We start from the raw sequence: 22,804 nt of genomic DNA, 5'->3' as shown, positions 1-22,804 counted from the left end.
TTTGATTATTCATAGTTTGATCCATTCCTGACCTGATTCCTCCTCCCCCCCCCCCAGCAGCAGGAGAGGAGGCCGGACAGCGGCTCGGAGGGCACCTCGGCGGTGGAGGAGCAGAACGACTCGGACTCGGCCTCGCCGTCCAAGAAGCGGCGGCTGGAGAACGGCGTGTACCCCTGCGACCTGTGCTCCAAGGTCTTCCAGAAGGGCAGCTCCCTGCTGCGGCATAAATACGAACACACAGGTAGGTGCCGCCGCACCACAACCATAGCATAGGGAATGAATGCTAACACAACAACACGATCAACACACATACACGCACACACGGTAACTGCATCAGGCGTTATCATGATCAACACACAGGTACGCACTCACGACAATATCATATGTAGACACAAACACACAGGTATACACGAAGAATACACGAAGAATTGATGTCAATGATGAAGTTGGGAGATGAAAAATTTAAAAACCCAACCATGGACAGAGTCCACGGTTGGACTTTGGTGTACAGCTACCTAGCTAAGCTAAGCTAAATGTGTGAATTTCGTTTTGGGCGTATTTTATTATCTATGGTCAAAAATGTTGCCCACTTAAAAAGTATCATGTCAGCATAAAGAGTGTTATTAAAAATGTCTAATGGATCTTTGGATGCGTTTATGTTCTGGGCTACCACCGCCTTAAGGCGTAAAATGTACTTGGCCTGGAGCTCAGCTTCCTGGTGAACCCCAGGGGTACATGGTCAACAGAACTGCATTAGGTAACCCAAAAGGATACCTTCCTATGTTTAAACCAAACTTATGGTCTGATGTAATCCGATGTAAACCCAGCTCTGTTAGCAATTAGCATATGTGCTTTAGTAGTCCCAGCACAGGTGGGGAGTTGTTCCAGCTATGACATCATCCATGCACACACACACACACGATGTGCACACACACGCACACACAACCACACACATTCTCTTAACGCGTCAAACACGTTTACTGTCTGAATCCGCCCTTGTTTAAATTGCATGTCTCCTTGAACCTCTTAGTTTAAAGGGACATATTTATGGGCCCATACGCCCACTGTAACGGAGCCTCTTTGTTCAGCTCACACCTTCCTTCCTCTTCCTTCATACAGAGACACACATACACACATACACACAAACACACTCACACTCACACTCACTCACTCATTCACGCACACACACACACACACCAAAGTAAAGGGTTAGCATAGCACCTAGAGGGCTACACTAAGATGAGGGCAGCTTTTACACAACATGAAAGTTGTGTAAAAAGTCCATGGTATAAATTACATATATGTATTCTATGTGTATGTATTCATGTTTTCTGATTGGCATCCACTTGTATGACGCTGGGTCACGTGCCGACGTACGGGACATCAAATGTCGCTTACTATTTAATTTAATTGTGGTTTAAACTGGTTGTGATTCAGACCCTACCTCTTAGTTATTATGTTAATATACTACTATAGTTAAGGATATATGTGTCTGCCACTGCCCTAGTTTAATGAGATTGACTGGTGAAATCCATTATAAAAATGATACAATAATACAACATTATAAAATTTAAATACACTTTACAGAGACAGATTAATAAGAGACCAAAATATTGAACTCGAAACAGCAATCCCAGCGTAAACAGAGATTGTGCTTGGTGCTTGTGATCCTACTGCACTGCTTCTCTCTGTCACTGACCCGACCGACTCTCCCTCTCTCTCTCTCTCCCTCTCTCTGTTTGTGTGTGTGTGTGTGTGTGTGTGTGTGTGCGCGCAGGCAAGCGGCCGCACGAGTGCGCCGTGTGCAAGAAGGCCTTCAAACACAAGCACCACCTCATCGAGCACTCGCGGCTGCACTCGGGCGAGAAGCCCTACGCCTGCGACAAGTGCGGCAAGCGCTTCTCCCACTCGGGCTCCTACTCGCAGCACATGAACCACCGCTACTCCTACTGCAAGAAGGACGGGCCCCGGGGTCCGGGGCCTCGCGGTGGGGCCCCGGGGTCCAGGGTGCCAGGGGACCAGGAGGAGGAGGAAGAGGAGGAGGAGGAGGAGGGGGAAGAGGCAGGGGTGCAGCGGCGGCAGCAGCAGCCAGACGGCAGCGGGACCACCACCCCTCGCTCTCTGCTGGACTCGGATGAGAAGGAGAGTGAGGAGGAGGAGGAGGAGGAGGAGGAGGAGGAGGGGGAGGAGATGGAGGTGGAGGAGGAGGAGGAGGAGGGGGATGAGGACGACGAGGCCATGTGCATGGAGGACATCCGGGTGGTGCAGGTGGACGATGACGACTGTGAATTATACGAGGCGGAGTACGCCGAGGAGGAGGAGCGGAGGGGGAACAGGGCGGGAGGCGGAGGAGAGAACGGCGCCCCAGAGGAGGAGGAGTTTGTGGAGGAGGACGAGGGGACCACAGAGCAAAAGGAGGAAGAGGTTGAGATGGCAGATGAGGAGGAGATGGATGGGGGGGCAGAGAAGGAGGAGGCACAGGAGGAAGAAGGTGGGATGGCAGAAGAGGAGGAGACGCAGGAGGAAGGTGTGGTTGCAGAAGAGGAGGCGCAAGAGGCGGAAGGTGTGGTTGTAGAAGAGGAGGCCCAGGAGGAGGAAGGTGTGGTTGTAAAAGAGGAGGCCCAGGAGGAGGAAGGTGTGGTTGTAGAAGAGAAGGAGGCGCAGGAGGAAGGTGGGGTTGTAGAAGAGGAGGAGGCGCAAGAGGAGGAAGGTGGGGTTGTAGAGAAAGAGGAGGCGCAGGAGGAGCAAGGTGGGGTTGTAGAGAAAGAGGAGGCGCAGGAGGAGCAAGGTGGGGTTGTAGAGAAAGAGGAGGCGCAGGAGGAACAAGGTGGGGTTGCAGAAAAGGAGAAGCCACAGGAGAAAGAAGGAGGGGTTGTAGAAGAGGAGGAGGCACAGGAGAAAGAAGGTGGGGTTGCAGAGGAGGAGCCGCAGGAGAAGGAAGTTGGGGTTGCAGGAGAAGAGGAGGAAAGTGGGGTTGCAAAAGAGGAGGAGCCGCAGGAGGAGGTAGGCGGGGTGGCAGGAGAGGAGGAGGAAAGCGGGGGGGCAGAAGGGGAGCCGCAGTCGGAACGAGAAGGTGAACAGGATACGGCGGAGGTGGAGGAGATGAAGGAAGGGGGCGGCGAGGAGGCGGCGCGGAGGAGGAGACGGAAACTGTGACGAGTCCGGCGGTTGCCGTGGAGACAGCAGAGGAGACGGCCAGCGTAGAGGGAGAGATCAGGGAGGAGTCGGAGGGAGTCCAACAGGAGACAGCCGCTGGACCCGTCTGACGCTGGAACGGGAGCTACAGGGGGGAGGAGGGGAGCGGCGGAGGGGAGTCAAAGTGTCAAGCAATTCAGTTGAATTCTCGTCTTGCCATCAGTAGAAACCACCGCGGTTGCCAGACATCTTACGGTCCACTGTGTACAATAACCCAGGTGTGCCTGAACTTTAAGATAACAGCAGTGACTTTTTATTTTCTTTCTTTCTCCTTTTTTTTTTTCTTGTGGAAACAAAAAGTATCAGTGTTAAGCAAAAGAAAACTGTTTATAGAAGTTGGGATTACCAAACAATACTCATCAACGGATTTGTCAGAGTATATAGAGTTGAAGCGTTTTAGGCTATAATTTGTTACTGACATCGCAAGGTTTTTATTGTGTTTGATATTGTTTTTTGTTTTTGTTGTATTTTCTTCTTTCGTTCGATCCATCAGTGTTACTAATCGTGTTGCTAATGTTTGGAAACATTTTAACTTGTAAAAATAGGAAAGATTTCTATACCTTTTTATTGCCAATGAAGTTTGCTATATCAGTATTTTATTGAGTTCTATGAACAACAAAAAAAAAAAAAACCTGCACTACAGTATTCCTGGTTTACCCCCGGATACAACATGCCTCATGCATCGTCTGCCCTTCAGTGTTACTGACACTAGCAAGACCCTCTTCTTTGTGTTAGCCTACGCTAGCGTGTCATGCTAGCGAGCATCATAACTGTTCTCTTTTGTTCTGTTTGACTGTTAAGGCCTTAAGAGAAAGCAGTTTTCTTGGGGTGGTGGGAGGGGAGGTGGGAGGGGTTAGCGGGTGGGATGGGGGGATAATGAAGTAACTTCTATATGCCATAACCAAATTTTTGTCCTTTCAGGGAAGGTAGAATCACAACCTTAAAAAGCCAGCATTAGGCAACCGAAATGTTATTTTGCAACCCAGTGAATCTGAATGGGGCTAAAGCCTTTACCTCCTCAAGGTATAAATATATACATATATGTAGTTTCCCTCTACAGTCTACACCTACTTGGCTTCGCAAAGGGTTATACACGTAGCTATTTCAACCAAGCTTCTTCTTCTTTTGGTTTTACTTTGAGTCCTTGTCCGGTTATTCATGTGTAAAAGTAATTTGTGATTCCCAGCCCCACAATGCCTCCAGCCTTATGCAAGACCTGTGTGCTGTTAAAAGTGCCATTTGAAAAGTGTTTTCATTTGTACAATGTAGCCAGTATTATGTCCTCTGTTACTCAAGTCCCATATTGACTAATGTTTGTTGTTGACTTGCATGGAGGACGCACACCTGAAGTCCCATGTTTTCATCTTATCAGTGTTAGAAATGTACGGCCTCTGGAAGTTAGGGCACTTTTTTTAATTTGGGGGGGGGGGGGGGTACAGTACATCACATGTTGTGTTATTTACAGTTATACAGTGATGTGATAGCTCTCAGTTAGAGGCCTAGTTCTCCTTTATTTAGTGGCTTGTATTGTAGTTGGGTAGAATTACACATCTAACAGCAGCCTGAGGCGGTTTAGGTCCAACTGACTGGCTTTCTGAAACCCTTTCGCTGATACATTTGCCATTTGTCTCTCTAACCATGAACTTATTAGGTTTGATTTAACATTAACATTGTAAGTTGGCTTGATATAACCTTTAGTAACAAAGTACTGTTACAATTACTAATGAAATAAGAGTGAGTTAACACACAATCCAAACTTTGGAGAACAGTCAATGAGATGAGTTTAAATTAGCCAATTATAAACTATTCAGATATGAAATACGATTGGAGAGACTGTGGGTTCATACCTTAACATGACCCCCATCCCCCCCTCCCCTGGACAAGTATGGTGGTGTTCACCATCTCTAATGTGGCCTGCAATCTGCATGAGAAATCGACCCGGTATCGGCAGTATTTGATTACTATATCACCATGAGGATCCAACACTTCATAAGCATGTTCGTAAAGCGTGCGCCAGTGGAGTGCACTATTTTTATTCTTTTTTTTTATGAACACCGAATCAGACAGGAAATGGCAAGTTGTCCTGCACTTCAGGTAACAAACGTTAGTAAATGTGGTCCCTTTTTGTTCATTTTCAGGTTTGTTTATTTTTTTCTGTGTATTGCGTTTTTTTTTTTGTTTTTACCGAACAGTGTTCTTAAGTTCTGTGTTCTTAGTATGAAGTAATTGTATAGGTGTGTCCCTGTGTTTTATGTTCATCTTTGTTTTTGACAATGGCAGTATTAGAGCCCTTTTCACTGATGAAGTACCTGTTTAGTTACTAGAGGACTTTTTTATATTTATGTGTCTTATTTTTATATTTTCTTTTATGGTTATTTATTACACATTGTAGTGTACAATACTGTAGTTTGATTGATACAATAATATATTTTACTATGAAAAATAATCTGAAGAAGCAAACTTTGAAAAAAAAACAAAAACAAATCCCAAAATTGTTGTTCTGGGGGACTAAAGTTTGTTACAATCCAACAAAATGTATTATGTAAACATACCTTGTTTTAAGCTATAAAAAAAATAAAGAAGATGACGAAGAAGAAGAAGAAGAAGGACGAAGTAAAACCACGGGAATGATGATGTGTTACATGTGCATCCGCTTGTTGGCCCTGTCCGGGTCTGATCCTCGCATTGTTACGAAGCTACTGAATCCTACAGCTCTGTGATTTGACTAACGCATGAGTCCTTGCCGTTGTTATGAAGGGTGTTGTGCTGAACATGTTACCTGTTGCTCCCACTTGTTTTTTTGTTTTTTCAAAGCCAAATTTAGATTAACCCCCCTCCCCAACTCACCTTTTTTTAATGTCCCTGTTCTGTGCCAACTTTGTTCCATTGTTAACGTTTTGGTCAAAGGCTACATTTACGTTTTGCCCTTAAAGAAACTTTGTACACTCACTGTCATTTTTTGTATTGTTTATTTTTGGGCTGTTTTTTTTATCACTCCCCATCACAATAAAATATTAGAAAGCAGTTCTGAGCCATTTTTCTTTCCTCCATGCCAGATTTAAAATAACGTCATCGGGTATACCTGATGGCAGTAGGGGTGGAGACAGTCCTGTCGCTACCTCTAAATAATATACCACTACCCTACCTCTCTTACCTGGTATGTATCAATGGGGAGCGAAAGCAGCAACTAACGCCACCTAGTGCTAGCTTTCCGAGGAACGCATTTCATTTCCCATTGACTCTTTTTAGAGAACGATAAATAGTTGAATTCCGAAATTAACTATGACCTTGGTGACCCATTCCAGAGGGCTAAAGTGATACGCTATGAGCTAATGTAGAAATGAACAAAAATGCTAACTTTGATTTAACAGATGCACATACCATGTCAACACCCTTGATACCTGACACTCACTTTTCCGGTAGGCTGCACTATATGGCATCCAAAACTGAGGTCACTTATTAGCACCACCTATTGAACAAGGAAGTAATGGTAGTATGCTGTCTACTATATACCTCAACCTTGAATTTAATAAAGTTCCAAGTGACTTAACCTCAAATGTAAGACACAATCTCCCGATTGTTGCGCAATATCGATCTAATTTTTCTCATGCGTAGGCCTATAGCATACTTCTATAGCGTCTATAGCAGACGTCAAGGCGCAAAGAAAGTACTTTGTGGGCGGTTCTATGGCGCTGTTGCTATGACGGCGAGATAAATGAGCTTTGCGCCCGGCGCAAATCTAAAATGGGTTGGGCTGAAACCCGTAGGTGTGTTTTGGGCGTAACGTGCAATAAACCAATGAGAGTGGCATCTCCCATCCCCTTTAAGAGCCAGCGCATTTTGACTTGACGAGTTGATTTTTGACAGCGCGTTTGCAGTCTCCGCTGAGACAGATGCATGACCACATGAATTTCAAACTTCAAATGGCTCAGTTTATGGCCAAATAATAGGCATAATTAACACATGGAATAGCGTTTTCTTCTCCAACTTCAGAAACACAAACACAGAAATTCGTCATGTAAATTGCGGCAAAAACAACTTAAAACATATGCGGACACGGTCCTCGATGGCCGCAACTGTGGGTCTATTTAATGATATGCGGCAAGACATTAACAAACATCGTTTGTTATTGTATACATTATCGTTTTCGACTTGTGTTCATAATATGCATGTGTCCCCCTGTTAATATACATCGCCATGGACCGCATTATGCGTTACGTGTTTAATTTGCGTGTGTTTAGACAGATGGGCGCGCGCACACACACGCGCACCAAGCATCACCCGCATTCATTCATTCTTTTAAACACTCACTCGCAGTAAAACTATGTTTTCTCACGATCAAATACTCATCAATCCTAAAAGTAATGGGCTTGTACACGATGTCTGGGTAAAGAACATATGTGTTTGCTGTACGGTGTTTGCAGATGCATTGATTTAAAAGTACAATTTACCGCTGTATCAGCTGTTCTTTCCCAAATCATTTAACCAATCATTTACCCTAAAACTAGATTTTGTTTTGGAAGCCTGGAATATACTGTGGCGACCACTGCCGTGGACACCTATGGGGGTCCTGCGCAAGGGATGCTGGGGGGTGCACCTCTGGTAGGGGTTTGGACCTTCTCGGCGCCCCCTGGATCCAGAGCCGGATTAACCCAAAGGCAAACTAGGCACGTGCCTAGGGCCTGATTGGCGGGGGTGGGCCCAGACAGAAGGACAAAAAAATATATATATATATATTTCAAATAGCCTATACAAATGTCCTATCTACTATTTATTTCAGTGTTAATATATCAATATATATTAATTAACTAAAAATAGTGACGTTGTTTATCTTAACGTTACGTCACATTAACGCCAATCAGTTAAGTCCGAGGGGAGGTCAGCGGGACAAGACTAAGCGGAACAATAAAGCTAGCAGGCAGGTCGTTTTTTGAGTAGGCTAACATTCAAGATGCTTTCGGGTGTGGCAAAACGTAAAAAGAAAAAAAATGAAGAGGAACAAAAGAAGAGACAGCGGGGGGCTATTGAGAATGAGGAGTTGTCGTCACGGCACAGAGCCCCTCCCCTTCCCGCCATGTTGGAAGGTACGCCCCTCCGAGTGCAGCTGAGCTTTGCGTTATTGTTGACACGGTAGCTGCTAGCAGAGGAGGTTGTTGCAATTCTGTACTGTTTTAACAATGCCTGGAAATAACTGCTGCGTTAAAAACTGCTCCAATGCCTCACACGATCGTCGAGGAAACCATAAGAACAGTGGGCTACAGTTTGTCTGGTTCCCTAAATGGACAACGCACTGAAGGCTGCCCCACACTACGATTTTTGAGTCGAATGTACACCACACACATAAAGAGAATCTCAGCCGATTGTTGCTCTCCGATCGTAAATACAAATACATGAGATTCGAACACAAGACGGAACACCACACACTATAGGGCAATCTTGTCCGATAATTGCCCACTGCAGGGCTGTGGAGGTAGAACTAGAGCAACTCGCGTCAACAGTGAAGATGGATCAGCGTCTTTTGACAGCAGTGGTTTCCGCGGTGCTTATGCTTACATAATATCAGAGAATATCCGTGTCAGTTCGGCCGCGGCGCAATTAATGAATAAAGATCATAAACTGAATGGCTGTACAAGTGTTGTGAGACACGGCTGCGAACCGGCAACTTTCAAAAAAAGTAGTGCCGGTTTGGTTCCGTGCCGCTGCCGTATCCAGTGGAATATCCTACATTGACTATAATGGTTTCTAAAGCCCAGTTCAGACCAAAGATTCGCGACGCAACTGCTTGCAACTCCTTGCGACTCCTTGCGACGAGACGGGCTGAGACGTTCTAAAAACTGGGCAGTTCACACTGCTGCACCGGGCGGCGACGGCAGGTGGTCTCCCTAGCAACTGTGAACGCTCTGGCACAGCTGAGAGCCGCATCAGCATCACTTCCATCGTGCTAAATAGTAACCTAACTTAGGTTTACGATTAGTTTTATTTTGGTTGAGAGTAGGCTAGAGTTGCTGTGCTGCTGTAGTAATTCGCTGGAGCTTAGTTTGTTTACATCCCGCTAGTTGGATACATTGCATTCTTTCGTAGTGGCGACTTCTCGACTGCAAGGGAAGCTCGCCTTCCCCTAAAATTCCCCGAAAATTAAATGGTCAGATATATACTGTTGTGTTAACATTCATTGATTAAAAATGCGTTAGAACACGTCCATCTCGAAGACGAGTTCGTTCAGAATCAGCTGCTTATCGCAGGTCGACTGACTCGATTTCCTTCTCATACACTTACGTGTTTAATTTGCGTGTGTTTAGACAGATGGGCGTGCACACACACGCGCACCAAGCATCACCCGCATTCATTCATTATTTTAAACACTCGCGGTAAAATTATGTTTTCTCACGATCAAATACTCATCAATCCTAAAAGTAATGGGCTTGTACCCGATGTCTTTGTCAAGAACATATGTGTTTGCTGTAGGCCTACGGTGTTTGCAGATGCATTGATTTAAAAGTAGGCCTACAATTTACCGCTGTATCAGCTGTTCTTTCCCAAATCATTTAACCAATCATTTACCCTAAAACTAGATTTTGTTTTGGAAGCCTGGAATATACTTTCTCGAATGTATTATTATTATTATTATTATTATTATTATTATTATTATTATTATTATTATTATTATTTTAACGCATGGCATAGCTTACTATACTTCATTCATGTTCATTCATGCAGCCCTATGGAAAAAAAATGTTTCCACAATCCACACGCTATTTCATGCAGTTTCACACGTATGCATAATCTTTGACATCATAATATTTAACATGCAAGTGTAGTGGTGCCTGGTTGCTGCGGGGGGAAATCAGCTTTGCGCCGGGTGCAAACTAGCAACGACACATGCATCGGTGTAGAAAGTCAATTGCACCGGGCGCAAGATAGGGCCCTTCTTCTGTTTGGCGCACATGGCTAATTTGCATACGCGCACAGGACTGGCTGGCTTCGCTTGGCAAAAAATAGAACATATTTGTGAATAAATGTTTAAAATTCTGAATACTGGACATGGTGAGCTTAAACACATTTAAATTACCATTAGTGACAATAAAATATATATATATATATTTTTTGACGAAATTTGAGACCCCCTTCAAATTTTGCTTTTGAGGCTTTCAGGGGGTCTCATGCCGGACCCCCCGTATTTCGCACACTGCATGAGACAGTAGAAACAGACCAGTGGACGTTGGTTTGATTGATTCGGTCAGCCCCATGATTTATTCCACTAAACCTTATATCACAAAGGAAGTCTTTCGAAATACAGACTATAATTCTTGTATATAAACTGTACACAAAGCAAGGCACTATACATTCAAATAAACCCGGTTCCATTTTTTCCCCGTTGCTTTTCCTTGATGCTTGTTAATACTAAGTCAAGATAACGTTGAGTCCCAGTTAAGAGTGAGTGAGCAAGTCTATTCAGGCCAGCTCTTTTTGCTCTCATCTGCATTGACAGGAACACCATCAGTAAATACATACACATTGTGACCCCTCCCCACCCCCCCCATCCTAGTTTTGCTCCTACAGAGACAAATGTATACACACAAGCACACCTAGAACACAAACGACCCTCCGTCCCACACGCACATACATACTCATAGTTAAACCTAACCGACACACACACAAACATATGTATACACCTATAAAAATAATATGCAGTCACACACATACACACAAACACCCATCAACGGACGCAAGCGCACACACACACACACACACATACACACACACACACACAAAGAAAAGAAAATAACTATCGCACACATTGTGAGTGCTTGTGTGTGTGTGTGTGTGTGTGTGTGTCAAAAGCGCATGTTGTCCACGTCATGAGTGGGAAGTTAAGTGCAAGAGACCAGGAGTAGAACCATGTACAATGTATTAGCAAATAAGTCTTTTTTTGTGTGTGTTTGTTTTGGTATTCACCCTTTACAACCATTTCATTACATCATCAGTGTGCAAGGCTGCAAACCGTCACGTCCATCCACTTCGTTCTCATCCTAGACGCTGAGTCACCGGTCGCTCCACTAAAAGCCATCTTTTCCTACTCCTTCGTATTTGACCTTTCACCCTCTGTTCCGTGTCCCACCACAACGCCACGGCGTGCGTCTTCCTTTTAAAACAGTCCCTTCGCTTTCTTCAAGTTCACTTGCTTCCACCCTGGCAGACTTTCGTATTCTTCCCTCTTCATGTCCAACGCTTTCTGTGACAGAATAGAGAGAGACACAGAGCATTAGCAAGAAAAGGCGATGATTCATAAAGACTAAAGAAGGTGGATTTTCTGCCCGGTGACACATCATCATCATCATCATCATCATCGCCAAGGCTGGGAGGATAAAGGGAGCCGAACGCACACAGAAAGAAAGTGTCTTTGAGTGTCTTTGTGCAGAAGATCTCAACAGTACCTTTTCATAGATCTATCCTCACAGGACAAACACAGGGCTTTCTCACAACATTAATAATGGGTCTGCTACTTTTATGTTAACCAGGGCCCACTTTGTAGACTTATCTCCACCAGTTTAATCTACAACCCCAGCACTGGTACATAAAAGGACCAGACCCATAATCAGTGTTACGACCCCCTGTGTTTATCCTTATGACGACACCTCTGTGTACAAGAGTCCATTGCAAAGCTGCCAACAAGCATTCATATTGGCTGGATTGATTACAGCAGGGACTATGTGTCCATAAAACAGACACTCTCTTTGTGTGGGTGGAGGATCCCTTTATCTTCACAGCTTTATTGTAAGTCCAGCCTGGTCCACCTGCTAGAGACAGGCGAGAGATCCGCTGAAGGGGGGGACTGGCAAGTGGAAATAACGCATGCAATTGCTATTTCTTTGTGAGCAGAGAAAGGTGAAGGTGGTTCTGTTTGTGTCTTGTGTTGGTGAAGACAGGCAGTGCAGCCCATGAGCGCACAGCAAGGGTGCAGAAGGGAGACAATGAGTGTATGAATGAGGAATGGAAAAAATCCATTGAAATATTGATCTCTGGATTTAGGTAATAATCGGATCATGTCATTGAAAAATGAAGCTGAAAAGCTATATTTGAGCTATATATTTTTGATAAATAATAGAAATGTTTTGTTTCTGGCCGACACAGGTCCCTAGGTTGGTCCACTTGTGGGTGCTGACCCATAGTTAAAAACACTGCTCTATAGTATGGAAAGATTAATAATATAATACCTGGCACTAATAGGAAACCCTAACCCTGTTACCAAACCCTAGAACCAAAAACCAAACCATGAAACCTGGGGGGTATTCCATCAACCAAGCTAAACCCAAAGCCGGGCTTATTTTGCTTAGCCTGGCTTCTTTCAGCTGAGTTGCGTTCCATTAATGTGGCTTAAGGGAATCTCCGCTAAGTAACCATGGCAACTTATCCGACCAAACAACCATCAAGCTAAACGTAAAGCCGGGCTTCTTTCAGCTAGAGTTGCGTTCCATGAACGTCACTTAAGGGAATCTCCGCTAAGTAACCATGGCAACTTATCTGACCAAACTAACCTGGTCGGGAGCAGGTTAACTGTCAGGCTAACTTGAGCGGTGTTTCAGAGAAATCCATCTGTCAGCAACAATTGTACCATCAGAAGGTTCCGCCAAGCCTAGTCCTCACAATTTTGTCATAAATGTACATATATGAAGTACAAACAGCGTATATTTTCACTAAGGGTCTAAGATTAAATGACGCAAATGAAATAATTCAATGAATTGCTATCTATTATCACTGTGGCTATTTGATATCACATTTTACACAAATCTATGTATTATCGCATCATCAGTAATCAGCGGCTGGGTGAATGGTCTAGCACTTGCCCTGTAATACGTGCGACCCGAGTTCGCGTCTAGTCTAATGCGTAGTATTCTTGGCGTTGGCTTCATTGTGTAATCCCCTTTATTAATTCCCTAATTAAGAATATTCAAAGAAATGGAAAATAAATGGCATGAAAAGTTATTTACTTTCTCTAGTAATCCTTCCTATATTAGCCTACTATCACTTGCGTGCGGATAGAACCCCGGACGACCGGGTGTAAGTCCGACACGTTAACTCGAGACTATCTCCCTGCTTTTAAATCCATGGTCAATATTAAATTTAAATATGTTACGCTTAATACTACTTATGCATTCAACAGATCGCCGATTTTTGTGCCAGGCAGCCTCCCTGTTTCTATTAATGGTTACGGTGTTCCCTTTTTGAGTTATTATATGCGTGTACTCCTCATAGACCTCCACAAGCAGCTTCTGTTCGCCGCTGGAAAAGATCCCGCTTGGTCCTTTTCGGACATTTGATCCATGATTCGACATTCACGGTTCTGGGCTGGTTACATATCTCGTGAACGCGCGTAATCCATGATAACGTGGGCCTGGTTTGAACTAACCTGAGAAAGGCGCGGCTGAACTGCGTTGATGGAATGGCTTTAGCCTCAAGTGGAAGTTGGCGCTAGTTCTAACCAGGCTTAATCAACTAATCGCCGCTTTCGTTAGCGACTTTGATGGAATACCCCCCAGATCTCAATAGAGAACCCTAACCCTACTTCCAAACCCTAGAAAACAAAAAATCTAACCCTACAACTTGACCCTATCAGTGTAATCCATTGCTGAAAAAAATGGGCAGGAAGTGACAGTATAAACATGCAACATCAATAAATAGATTTGTGACATTAGGAATGCTGTATGTGCCCACTAAAGTCTGAAACTTGGTTGCATAGTAGGAAACATTGGTTTATGTTAGAGTCACACTCGCCAAGTGAAGAGTGAAGGAGGAAAAGGTGAGCACACAGGGAGGGGTCGGACGCAGGAGAGACAGAGCGGAGGCAGGTCACCAGTGGGATTTTATTAAGCACATATTCCTTACCTGAATCCCCCTCTACTACAACTTGCTCTGTAAGGCGAGAGTTAGATGCGGTTAACATGGAGGAGTCCGTAAAGTAATGAAGCTAAAACGGCAACCAAAAACATCATGGCTTCTCTACGAAACAAAGAACAAAAAACGGGCTCCTCTATACGCATGTATGTGTTCAGTATAACAGGAAGAACCACAACATGTGTGTGTGTGGGAGTTAGCGTGTGTGTGGGTATGTATGTGCGTGTACAATTTGTGCGCGTGCGTGTATATGTATGTGTGTGTGTGTGTGTGTGTGTGTGCATGTGTGTATGTGTGCACGTGTGTGTGCACGTATGTGTGTGTCCCTATGTGTGTGTGTGTGTGTGTGTGTGTGTCCCTGTATGCGTGCGCGTGTCTGTTCCTGTCACGGTATTAAACACTACTCCACCTCGGGACGACTCTAACTAACACCAGCCCATTGGCCGCGTTATGAGCGGGGGGGGGGGTCCGGTCCACCCACCTCAAAGTCCTGGTCCGAGAGGTAGATCTCCAGGCGCAGGGGGTCCACCCCCTCCGGCAGCGGGCGGGCCAGCAGCTGGGACAGGGAGTAGGCATTCTGGCACAGGCGGGCCAGCACGTCCTCCACCAGGATGATCTGGCTGCACACCTCCGCCTCCTGCAAAGGGGGTGGGGGGGGGGGTATTCAGGGCTGTGATTGGCTGATGAGGGGGTGTGTGGTAGTTGTGTTATTTGCACGTGTGTGTGTCAGTGGAGAGGGAGACGGTCCTAGATGGTCTGTGTCCAGTCTCTTGGTCCTCTGAATACACATGGTTCTTCTTCTTCATTTGGTCTGTTATGTTTGTGTGTTGGTGTCTAACTGTGTGTGCATGTGCCTGTCTGCACATGCGTGTGTCTAAGTGTGTGTGTGTGTGTGTGTGTGCTTGTGTCTAAGTGTGTTTGGGTGTGTCTAGGTGTGTCTAGGTGTGTGTGTGTGTGTGTGTGTGTGTGTGTGTGCGTGTGTGTGCCTACCCTCTCGGTGATCTCGGCGATGTCCTCGCGGTGCTCCCAGCTGGGGAACATGTTGGTGAAGGTGAGGGGCTCCAGGCCGGCGTGGATCAGGTACGACTTGATGGGCTTCTTCTCATTCTTCTCTGTGAGGGGACAGACACACACGGCTCCGTTCAGTCTGAGGCCCCGCTGCCACTCAAAGGAGCTCTTTTTGAAATGGCTGGACCGATGTGTATAAGTTTATTGGAAGTACCTAAATCATTTTTTACATGTTCTAGTTTTGATACGTGTGGCACACACACAGAGGCAATTTCTTACACAATTAAAGGGGACATATTATACCACCAGGTGTGAGTGTGATTAGCCATTACAAGCCGTTTTGAAAATACGTCATTTACCACACTTATCATATGTTTCCTTTAAAACACTTTTTTGTTGCACTTTCAAGTGTGTAGTTAAAAATCAAGTGTGTAGTTCTTATTGACAGGCTGCATGCATCTCGAGGACAGGAAGTGCCTGCGGCTAGTTACCCTTGCAGTACTGCAGCACAGTCTCCATGGTGCACTTCCTGTCCGTGTCCCAGCGGATCCGGGCTGAACCGGGCACCTCGCTGTCTTGGGGCCACCAGCCCTGCCACAGGTACACCTCATGGAAGTTATCCACCATGAACAGAGCTGCAGAGCAGAGAGAGAGAGAGAGAGAGAGAATGTCAATAACAGTCATATGGCTCGATAACCTTGTGAGGCCAAGGTCATCTCCCCTCTGTATGTGTCTCTCTATAGCTATAGGTCATCTCCCCTCTGTATGTGTCTCTCTATAGCTATAGGTCATCTCCTCTCTGATTGTGTCTCTCTATAGCTATAGGTCATCTCCCCTCTGTATGTGTCTCTCTATAGCTATAGGTCATCTCCCCTCTGTATGTGTCTCTCTATAGCTATAGGTCATCTCCCCTCTGTATGTGTCTCTCTATAGCTATAGGTAATCTCCTCCCTGTATGGTAACCTCCACACTCACCGGGCTGGGCTGCGTTGTACAGGTCCTCCTGTAGGAAGGGCAGGGAGCTGACCAGGTCAGGGGCCTGGGACGGATGGAACAGCTCGCTGGCCACAAACTCACCGGACGTGCTGCTCATCTGGAAGAGCCGCGGGGTGAAGTTGAATTTGCCCGGGTCTAAAGCGACCAATCAAAACAAGAGGAAAGACTTTTTTTTTAGCAGCTTTAGAATTTAGAGTGATTCTCATCATTGATTTAGATTTTATACATGTGTTGTTTATGTCTTGTGGGTTATGTGTGGAGCCCAGGGAGACTACCTGACTACAGTGTTTTCAGCTACACATGAACAGTATAGTGCTGCTGAATCTCTGTGCATCTCGGTGGCTTCAGTGGGACCATGTAAGGACAGAGGTACGCAGTGAGGTACCTTGTATCATGCAGTCATAGCACTTCCTGTCCTTCTGGCCCAGGGCCTCCCAGAAGCCGGGTGGCTCCGCCCCCTCATCACACTCGTGGATGGTGACGTTGCTGCTGCTGTGGAGCCCCGCCTCCAGAGGACACCTGGGCGGAGCCAAACACACAGGAGTCACTCCTACTGCCTAGTCCCGTCTTTTAATGTCTTCTCGAAATGTCTTGTCATGTCGGCGAATGTCTTGTGAATCACACACCGGACCCTAAATGATCAAATCACACCATAATCTAATTTCGTTCCACCTTGATATCCCGTGGTACAAAAAGATAATATATATAGAAAGAAAAATCACAGTCTGTCTTTGACCTATGACCTGCACTATTACACTTGAACCAACTTGGGTGCTTTACTGGGATACAAATTCGAAGGGTAAGTTTCCGACTTCTGATTTGTTATCTAAGCAAGCTAACAGTTCAACAGACAATGAAGCAATGGAAGTAAGCTAATAGGATAGGTTCTGCATTGATATAGCCAAATCCTTCAGTCACTATGGATCAGTATGCCAGTAGTCCCACACATTACTGAAGGCCTAATGCCCCTGACCCAATACGCTAGGTGGCTTTTATTGTCTTGATTTATTCCCTTTTCTCTGTCTCTGCTTCCTAATGCTGAATTGTCGTCCTTGGTTTGTTGTTCTAGTCCGTCTATTGAATCTTCATTTTGGGTGATTGGTGATTCTGACAGGAGGTGTTCTCTTCAAGTGTCCTAATTTGTCCATGTGTATTGATCACTTGAATGTCTGAGGGCCACCTGAACTATGTGTTGGGTCTTTAATTGCCCACAAGTGCCTCAGGAAAAAGACTTAATAATCCTTTTTTTAACAACCACATCCTAATGTTCTTAATAATCCCCTCGAAATAATACTTTTTCCTGGCCTGATTTCATATCTTTCACACGCCTGCAATGCCCTTGCTTTAACCAAGCGGATCATTTTACCAATACAACGACCTTTGAATAAACACACTCCTCATGACCTCCCCTCTAACTCACTCTAACTCACTCTGACTCTAACACCACTCTCAACATGACCTCCACTCTAACTCACTCTAACTCCAGCAGCATTCTAAACCTGACCTCCCACTTAACCCAAAGCCGTCCGCACTCCCTCCACTCACTGCTCCTTGATCTTGCACGCGGCCGTCTTCCCCACGGCGCACACGTGGGGCGGGGCCTTGCAGCCGTGCCACAGGTAGAGCACGGCCTTGTGGACGTTGAGCAGGATCATGGAGGCCCGGGAGCGCAGGCTGGTGCAGTGGCACGCCACCTCCAGCAGGTGGCCCTCCACGGGGACCTCCCCGCGCACGCAGTACAGACGCCAGTCACCTGGGGGTCACACACACACACACACACACACACACACACACACACACACACGCACAAAGATGGAGAGGAAGGCAGAAGAAGGAAGAGGAAGTATTACAATATTATAGATAAAATTGCAAAAAAAAGAGAGCAATGAATATATCATTTTTTTATGAATTGATTGGGTTTTTTCAAAGTCGATAAAAAGATGTGAACCGGCCAAGGGCAACAATCTATATAAATGATGATGCCTGTGCTGCATGCGGTATTGCTTGGAATATTTATCATGGTTGATTTTTGTAAACGTTTCAAAATGAAAGTAAAGAATATCGATTAGCCCTGGGCTAATAATAATGAATGGATTCCAGTGTCGGACATCTAGAAGTGGACAGTTCACAGAGGAGAGGACCTATAGAAGTGGACGAAACACAGAGGAAACGGACAGTAGTTTCTTACTCAGAGCGTTCTCCTCCTCCTCCTCTCTCTTGCCGGCGTGGACGATCATCCCGCCGTTGAAGCACTGCAGGAAACAGGGGGGCTCCTTGCCCTGCTGAACCGGGACCTGACCCCACAACAACACCAGCTCATTTTTAGCACAATGTGCCAACCGTACCTCAGCGACCGTTTTGCTGTGTTGAGGAACTACATCATTTGGCGGAAGAATTATTATTTGTTTCTAACTAGGTCGTATATGGTAACCTTTTTGGTAACCAACTAACAATGCACAGCAGCTTTGGGGAGCTAGGGGGAGTTGTACATCATTTACATATACATTTAGGGCATTTAGCAGACGCTTTTATATTTGTCAGAAGAAAGAGAAACAACAATATATCACTGTCAGTACAGTAAACATATTCATAGAAACAAAGACAGTGAGGATAGCTAGGATCATTATGTGCCCCATGGTAGGAGCCCTAGTGGCTGTTATTGTGGACGATGCTGACCTGCGCGCCCCTCTCCTCATCCAGTTCTACGGTCATCAGCGCCGACGTGCCCTTCTCGCTGGCGGTGGAGTGGCGGCCCTGCCAGAAGAAGTAGCAGCACTTCTCCTTTCCTGGCCCCGAGCTTCGCGCCTCCGGGTTCTGCCGCCGGCCCACTGGGTGACGCAGAGACACCAGATAACACAGGAGTCAGTACGCACACACACACACACACACGCATGCACGCACACACAAGCATGCACACACGCAGGCACGCACGCACACACGCACATGCACACACGCACATACACACACACACACACACACTCAAACACACAGAGTCTAATACGGATGGGTTGAGTATGAGAAGGAGAAATGTATATTTAGTCTCGTTGTTTTGAGGCGTTGGGTTTTTGTGTTCTAGCTTTGACTTTTCTTTGCAAGAATGATGTCTGATTCAGAAAAGGAAATTTCAAAGATAATCCAAGAACGAAACTGAAAAGACTTTCAGTTTTGGGATCATGTTTGCGACCCCTTGCAAAATCAACCCACAGAAGACACACTCGCAGACCAGACCCCCAGACCACAGTCCATACCGGGATGGGAGGGGGGACTCACCTGTGGCGCTGACCATATACTTCCACTTGACCACGTAGGCGTCCCCCTCGTGGAACTGGCCGATGCTCTGGCGCGGCAGGCGGCTGTAGTCAAACTCCAGGATGTGCCAGACCTCCACGCCCACCGTGCTGATCTCCAGGGTCCGCATGCGGTCCTCGCGGTCGCCCACGGGGCCGTGGCCCCGGCCCACGTCGCCCCCGTCCAGCACGGTGGACACGGACGTCTGCAGGACGGGCAGCATCAGGCTGGCGTCGTACGGCCGGCACTCCGCTTTGCCGGTGGGCGGCGGCGGGGCGTCCTGGGAGAGGACAGGAGGAGGAGGAGGAGGAGGAGGAAGAGGAAGGAAGGGAAGGTTAGTGGTTTTTGTTTGCAGTGGTGTTTAACGTACTTAGTTATACTCGTAATGGTGGTCAAACAAAACAAAACAATGTTAATGTGTTGAAGTAAGATTTACAGTACAGTACAGAAAATGACAGATACTCCAAGAACTGGTTTAATACTTTGACAAATTATTTCAATGTTTGTTCTATGTTTTTATTTTATTTGCATCTCTTCCCATTTTCCAAGAGTCTGAGAATTGTATTAAAGGTAGGACAGTACAATATCCTGTCAGTCATTTATATTCATCTTGCATGACATGGCCGCACTCATCTACTGGATATATTTGGAAATATGTCCTCAAACATTCTACAATGACCATTCTGAAAAATACCAAAAATTGCTTCTAGTGCATTACAGATTGTAACACAATAGAAGCCGGTGTAATGACCATGACCGGTTCACAGGGAGGGAACGTGAAACAGCTCCCCCTGGTCCACGTACAACAAAACAATAAACTAAACTAAACTAAACTATTCCTCCAGAGAGACGGGACGTGAAGTGAGAGATGAGAGGAAATTCAACGCCTGACTGACTCAGCCTTGGAAACGTTGCCACTAGATGGCGTAAGCTGTACTTCCCCACCCTGACACACTGGTCCACAGCAGTTAAGATGCAGTTGGTCACAACGCCGTACCTTCTGCTCGGCAGGCCGCTCCTCGCTGCTCTTCGGGGCCTGCGTCTTCTTCTCGCTCCAGTCCAGGAACTTCTCCTTGAACAGGACGGTCTCGTTGTGCTCCGTCAGCCGGCCGAAGACGGCCCAGTCTGGACGGCCTTGGCCTTTCCTGAGGACCGGTGGGAAGGGCACAGGGACGGACGGACAGACGGACAGACACACCTTAGTCATGTGTAGCATTGGGCTGTGCATGTAAACCCCCTGCCCTGCATGTATAGTGTGTTATTTTCCCAGAGGTTTATAATTCGTCCTCCACCGTGTTCTTAGGCTTGTGTTCATGGTAAGTATGTGTGTGTAGTGGTTATTTGGTAGGGGATGGACTAGGAATAACAGAGACCACAACACCCAGCCTTTGCAGAGCGGTGTAGAGAATATAGGTCAAGCTTCACAAAATTGACTTCATTTATTTATAAGCGGGGTAGCCCTGCTGTGTAGCTTAAATACAAAGTACATCGATACACCTTGCGATGTCAATCCAGCTAGCTGAGATGCTAACAGATGTAACACTTATTATATCGTTTTTCAGACTAAACCAATACAATGTTTTCAGAGGCAGGGGGGGTTCAATTGATTGTACTTCTCCTTCATACCTGGGTATGAGCGTGTTGCAGCCCCCGGGGTCCAGTGGGTTGATGTCACAGCAGGTGTAGTCGAAGGTGCCGTTCCACAGGTGCTTGGCCAGCTGGAAGGCCACCTTCCTCTGGGCCAGGGTCACCTCCTTGCCGTGCCACACGTACACCTCGCTGCCAAAGTCAAACACCAGCACCTGGGAGGAAACCACCGAGCAACACTTTCAGTTTCACTTTCGGTTTCATGGTAAAAGGTGTTTTTTTTAGGGCGTGGTCAATCGCGATTACCATTAGTGTTAACCCTTGAATTGAATGCACATATGGAGAGATTAATGATCCCAGCAGAGCTATAAGCTGTGCATACAATTACCCAAATACAACGCACAACCCATTTCCACATTATCAGGGATTCACAGTCGATTTCTGACCTACGGTTTGGATTTCATTACGATTCTTCACGAAACAACACGAAACATCATCCCAAATTTGTTCTTTTTTTTTTTTTTGGTGGATATTTTTGGACCGCCTCCCCGCACCTCCTTGGACTCCAGCAGGGTGCAGCTCGGGACCTTGCCCCACTCGTCGTCGTCCGGGACTAGCTTGTCGTCCAGCAGACGGAAGATGCAGTTGGTCTCCACGATGCCGTTCTCAAAATGCTCGTCCTCGTCTGCTGGGCCGGCCGCTGAGGAGAGACAAAACAACCAAGACTCAACCTGACGAACACACACGAGTCACACGATTCAAACCCTAAAACAATGTATTTTAGATGAGAAGTGATAGCTCCGGTTGCAGGGATGGGATACGGTTCTATTGTAATGGATGATGCCTTTTTTAATCTTCTTTTATGGGCTCCCGTGGTCAGGACAGTGAAGAGGTAAGTGCGTTGAAGAATGACTGCAGGTGTGAATCAATCCCGGAGCCCTACAGGGCGTGTCACCTACATGATGAGCACACTAGTCGGTTGACGATAAATTCTGTTTTATGACAAATCACCTTCTTCTTTTTTGTTCATCCACAGTTCAACCTGATCCCGTACCAGTCCAACCCCCCATGAAGTGCATGATTCATGTCAACGCCCAGTGCAGCGGGAAAGCATCCATCCTTACGTCGGTAGGGGGCCTGTCCGCCCAGCACGGCCCAGAACTCCTGAGCAACAGGGCCCTGCGGGTTCACCGCCTCCTCGATGGTCTGCACCTGGATGGCCCTGCAGCCCACGTCTCTCTTGGTCTGGATGTAGGTGGCCAGGTCCGCGGCCTGGAGCAGAAAGGGAAGGGTTACAATGTCGTCACGTTAAAGTGTCCAGTTGAAACGATAAAATAACGCATTAAAGGAAAATTGGAAAAATCCTACATGATCAAAGTCCACAAAGTGAGGATAATTCCATGATGCAGGCAAGTCGACATGCGGTAGCGTGGAATAATAACGTATGCATGAAGGATGAAGATAGGGTCTCTAGCTAGGGCCGTAAAAGACTACTGGAAGGCGTGAGCTCACCTTGGCTCTCTCGATGACGTTGGAGAACTCGCCGATCCAGAGGAAACAATGGTCTGGCGTGACCAGCAGGAAGCAGTCTCCACTGTTCAGGGATGAGGCTCTGGGCTCCACTAGCCTGGTCTGGACGTGGCGTCGTCCTGGTGAGAAGACACCGCCGCAGTGATCGGACAACTTCAGCCAATCAGCGTATTTTTTGACGCTAGAGGCATTAACTAATATTCTGTTAATGTTTGCAATCTTTCTGTCTGTCTGGCTGACAGATTCCTGTTTGTTATTGCAATAGCTATTTTTCGATCAGCTCTTGTTAACGCTTATACGTGACACC

General features: G+C 46.2%; 2 protein-coding genes across 5 annotated transcripts in view; one reads left to right on the top strand and one right to left on the bottom strand.

Moving 5' to 3' along the window:
• Positions 1 to 4,003, top strand: part of LOC311360537 (zinc finger E-box-binding homeobox 1-like) — a 44,260-nt gene extending 40,257 nt beyond the window's left edge. For 2 of the 3 annotated variants that reach the window (XM_084480622.1, XM_084480624.1), the window contains exons 7-8: positions 58 to 241; positions 1,778 to 4,003. In XM_084480622.1, coding sequence (XP_084336748.1) covers positions 58 to 241; positions 1,778 to 3,156 — 1,563 coding nt within the window. In that variant the 3' untranslated portion in view covers positions 3,157 to 4,003. The remainder of the gene's footprint in view (positions 1 to 57; positions 242 to 1,777) is intronic. The other variant, XM_084480623.1, reaches the window with a different exon arrangement.
• Positions 4,004 to 10,418: 6,415 nt separating this feature from the next.
• LOC311360656 (supervillin-like) overlaps positions 10,419 to 22,804 on the bottom strand; it is a 49,013-nt gene continuing 36,627 nt past the window's right edge. Inside the window, exons 26-41 of one of the 2 annotated variants that reach the window (XM_084480766.1) lie at positions 22,480 to 22,616; positions 22,092 to 22,239; positions 21,522 to 21,667; positions 21,007 to 21,182; positions 20,378 to 20,525; positions 19,363 to 19,660; positions 18,769 to 18,920; positions 18,281 to 18,386; positions 17,638 to 17,845; positions 16,478 to 16,611; positions 16,072 to 16,227; positions 15,588 to 15,731; positions 15,079 to 15,200; positions 14,570 to 14,725; positions 14,080 to 14,106; positions 10,419 to 11,428 (exon numbers count right to left, since the gene is read on the bottom strand). In XM_084480766.1, the coding sequence (XP_084336892.1) occupies positions 14,095 to 14,106; positions 14,570 to 14,725; positions 15,079 to 15,200; positions 15,588 to 15,731; positions 16,072 to 16,227; positions 16,478 to 16,611; positions 17,638 to 17,845; positions 18,281 to 18,386; positions 18,769 to 18,920; positions 19,363 to 19,660; positions 20,378 to 20,525; positions 21,007 to 21,182; positions 21,522 to 21,667; positions 22,092 to 22,239; positions 22,480 to 22,616 (2,243 nt within the window). In that variant the 3' untranslated portion in view covers positions 10,419 to 11,428; positions 14,080 to 14,094. The remainder of the gene's footprint in view (positions 11,429 to 14,079; positions 14,107 to 14,569; positions 14,726 to 15,078; positions 15,201 to 15,587; positions 15,732 to 16,071; positions 16,228 to 16,477; positions 16,612 to 17,637; positions 17,846 to 18,280; positions 18,387 to 18,768; positions 18,921 to 19,362; positions 19,661 to 20,377; positions 20,526 to 21,006; positions 21,183 to 21,521; positions 21,668 to 22,091; positions 22,240 to 22,479; positions 22,617 to 22,804) is intronic. The other variant, XM_084480765.1, reaches the window with a different exon arrangement.

Source organism: Micromesistius poutassou (assembly GCF_964030765.1).
Source record: "Micromesistius poutassou genome assembly, chromosome: 16".
NCBI lineage: Eukaryota > Metazoa > Chordata > Actinopteri > Gadiformes > Gadidae > Micromesistius > Micromesistius poutassou.
This window is presented reverse-complemented; position numbering and strand designations above follow the sequence as displayed.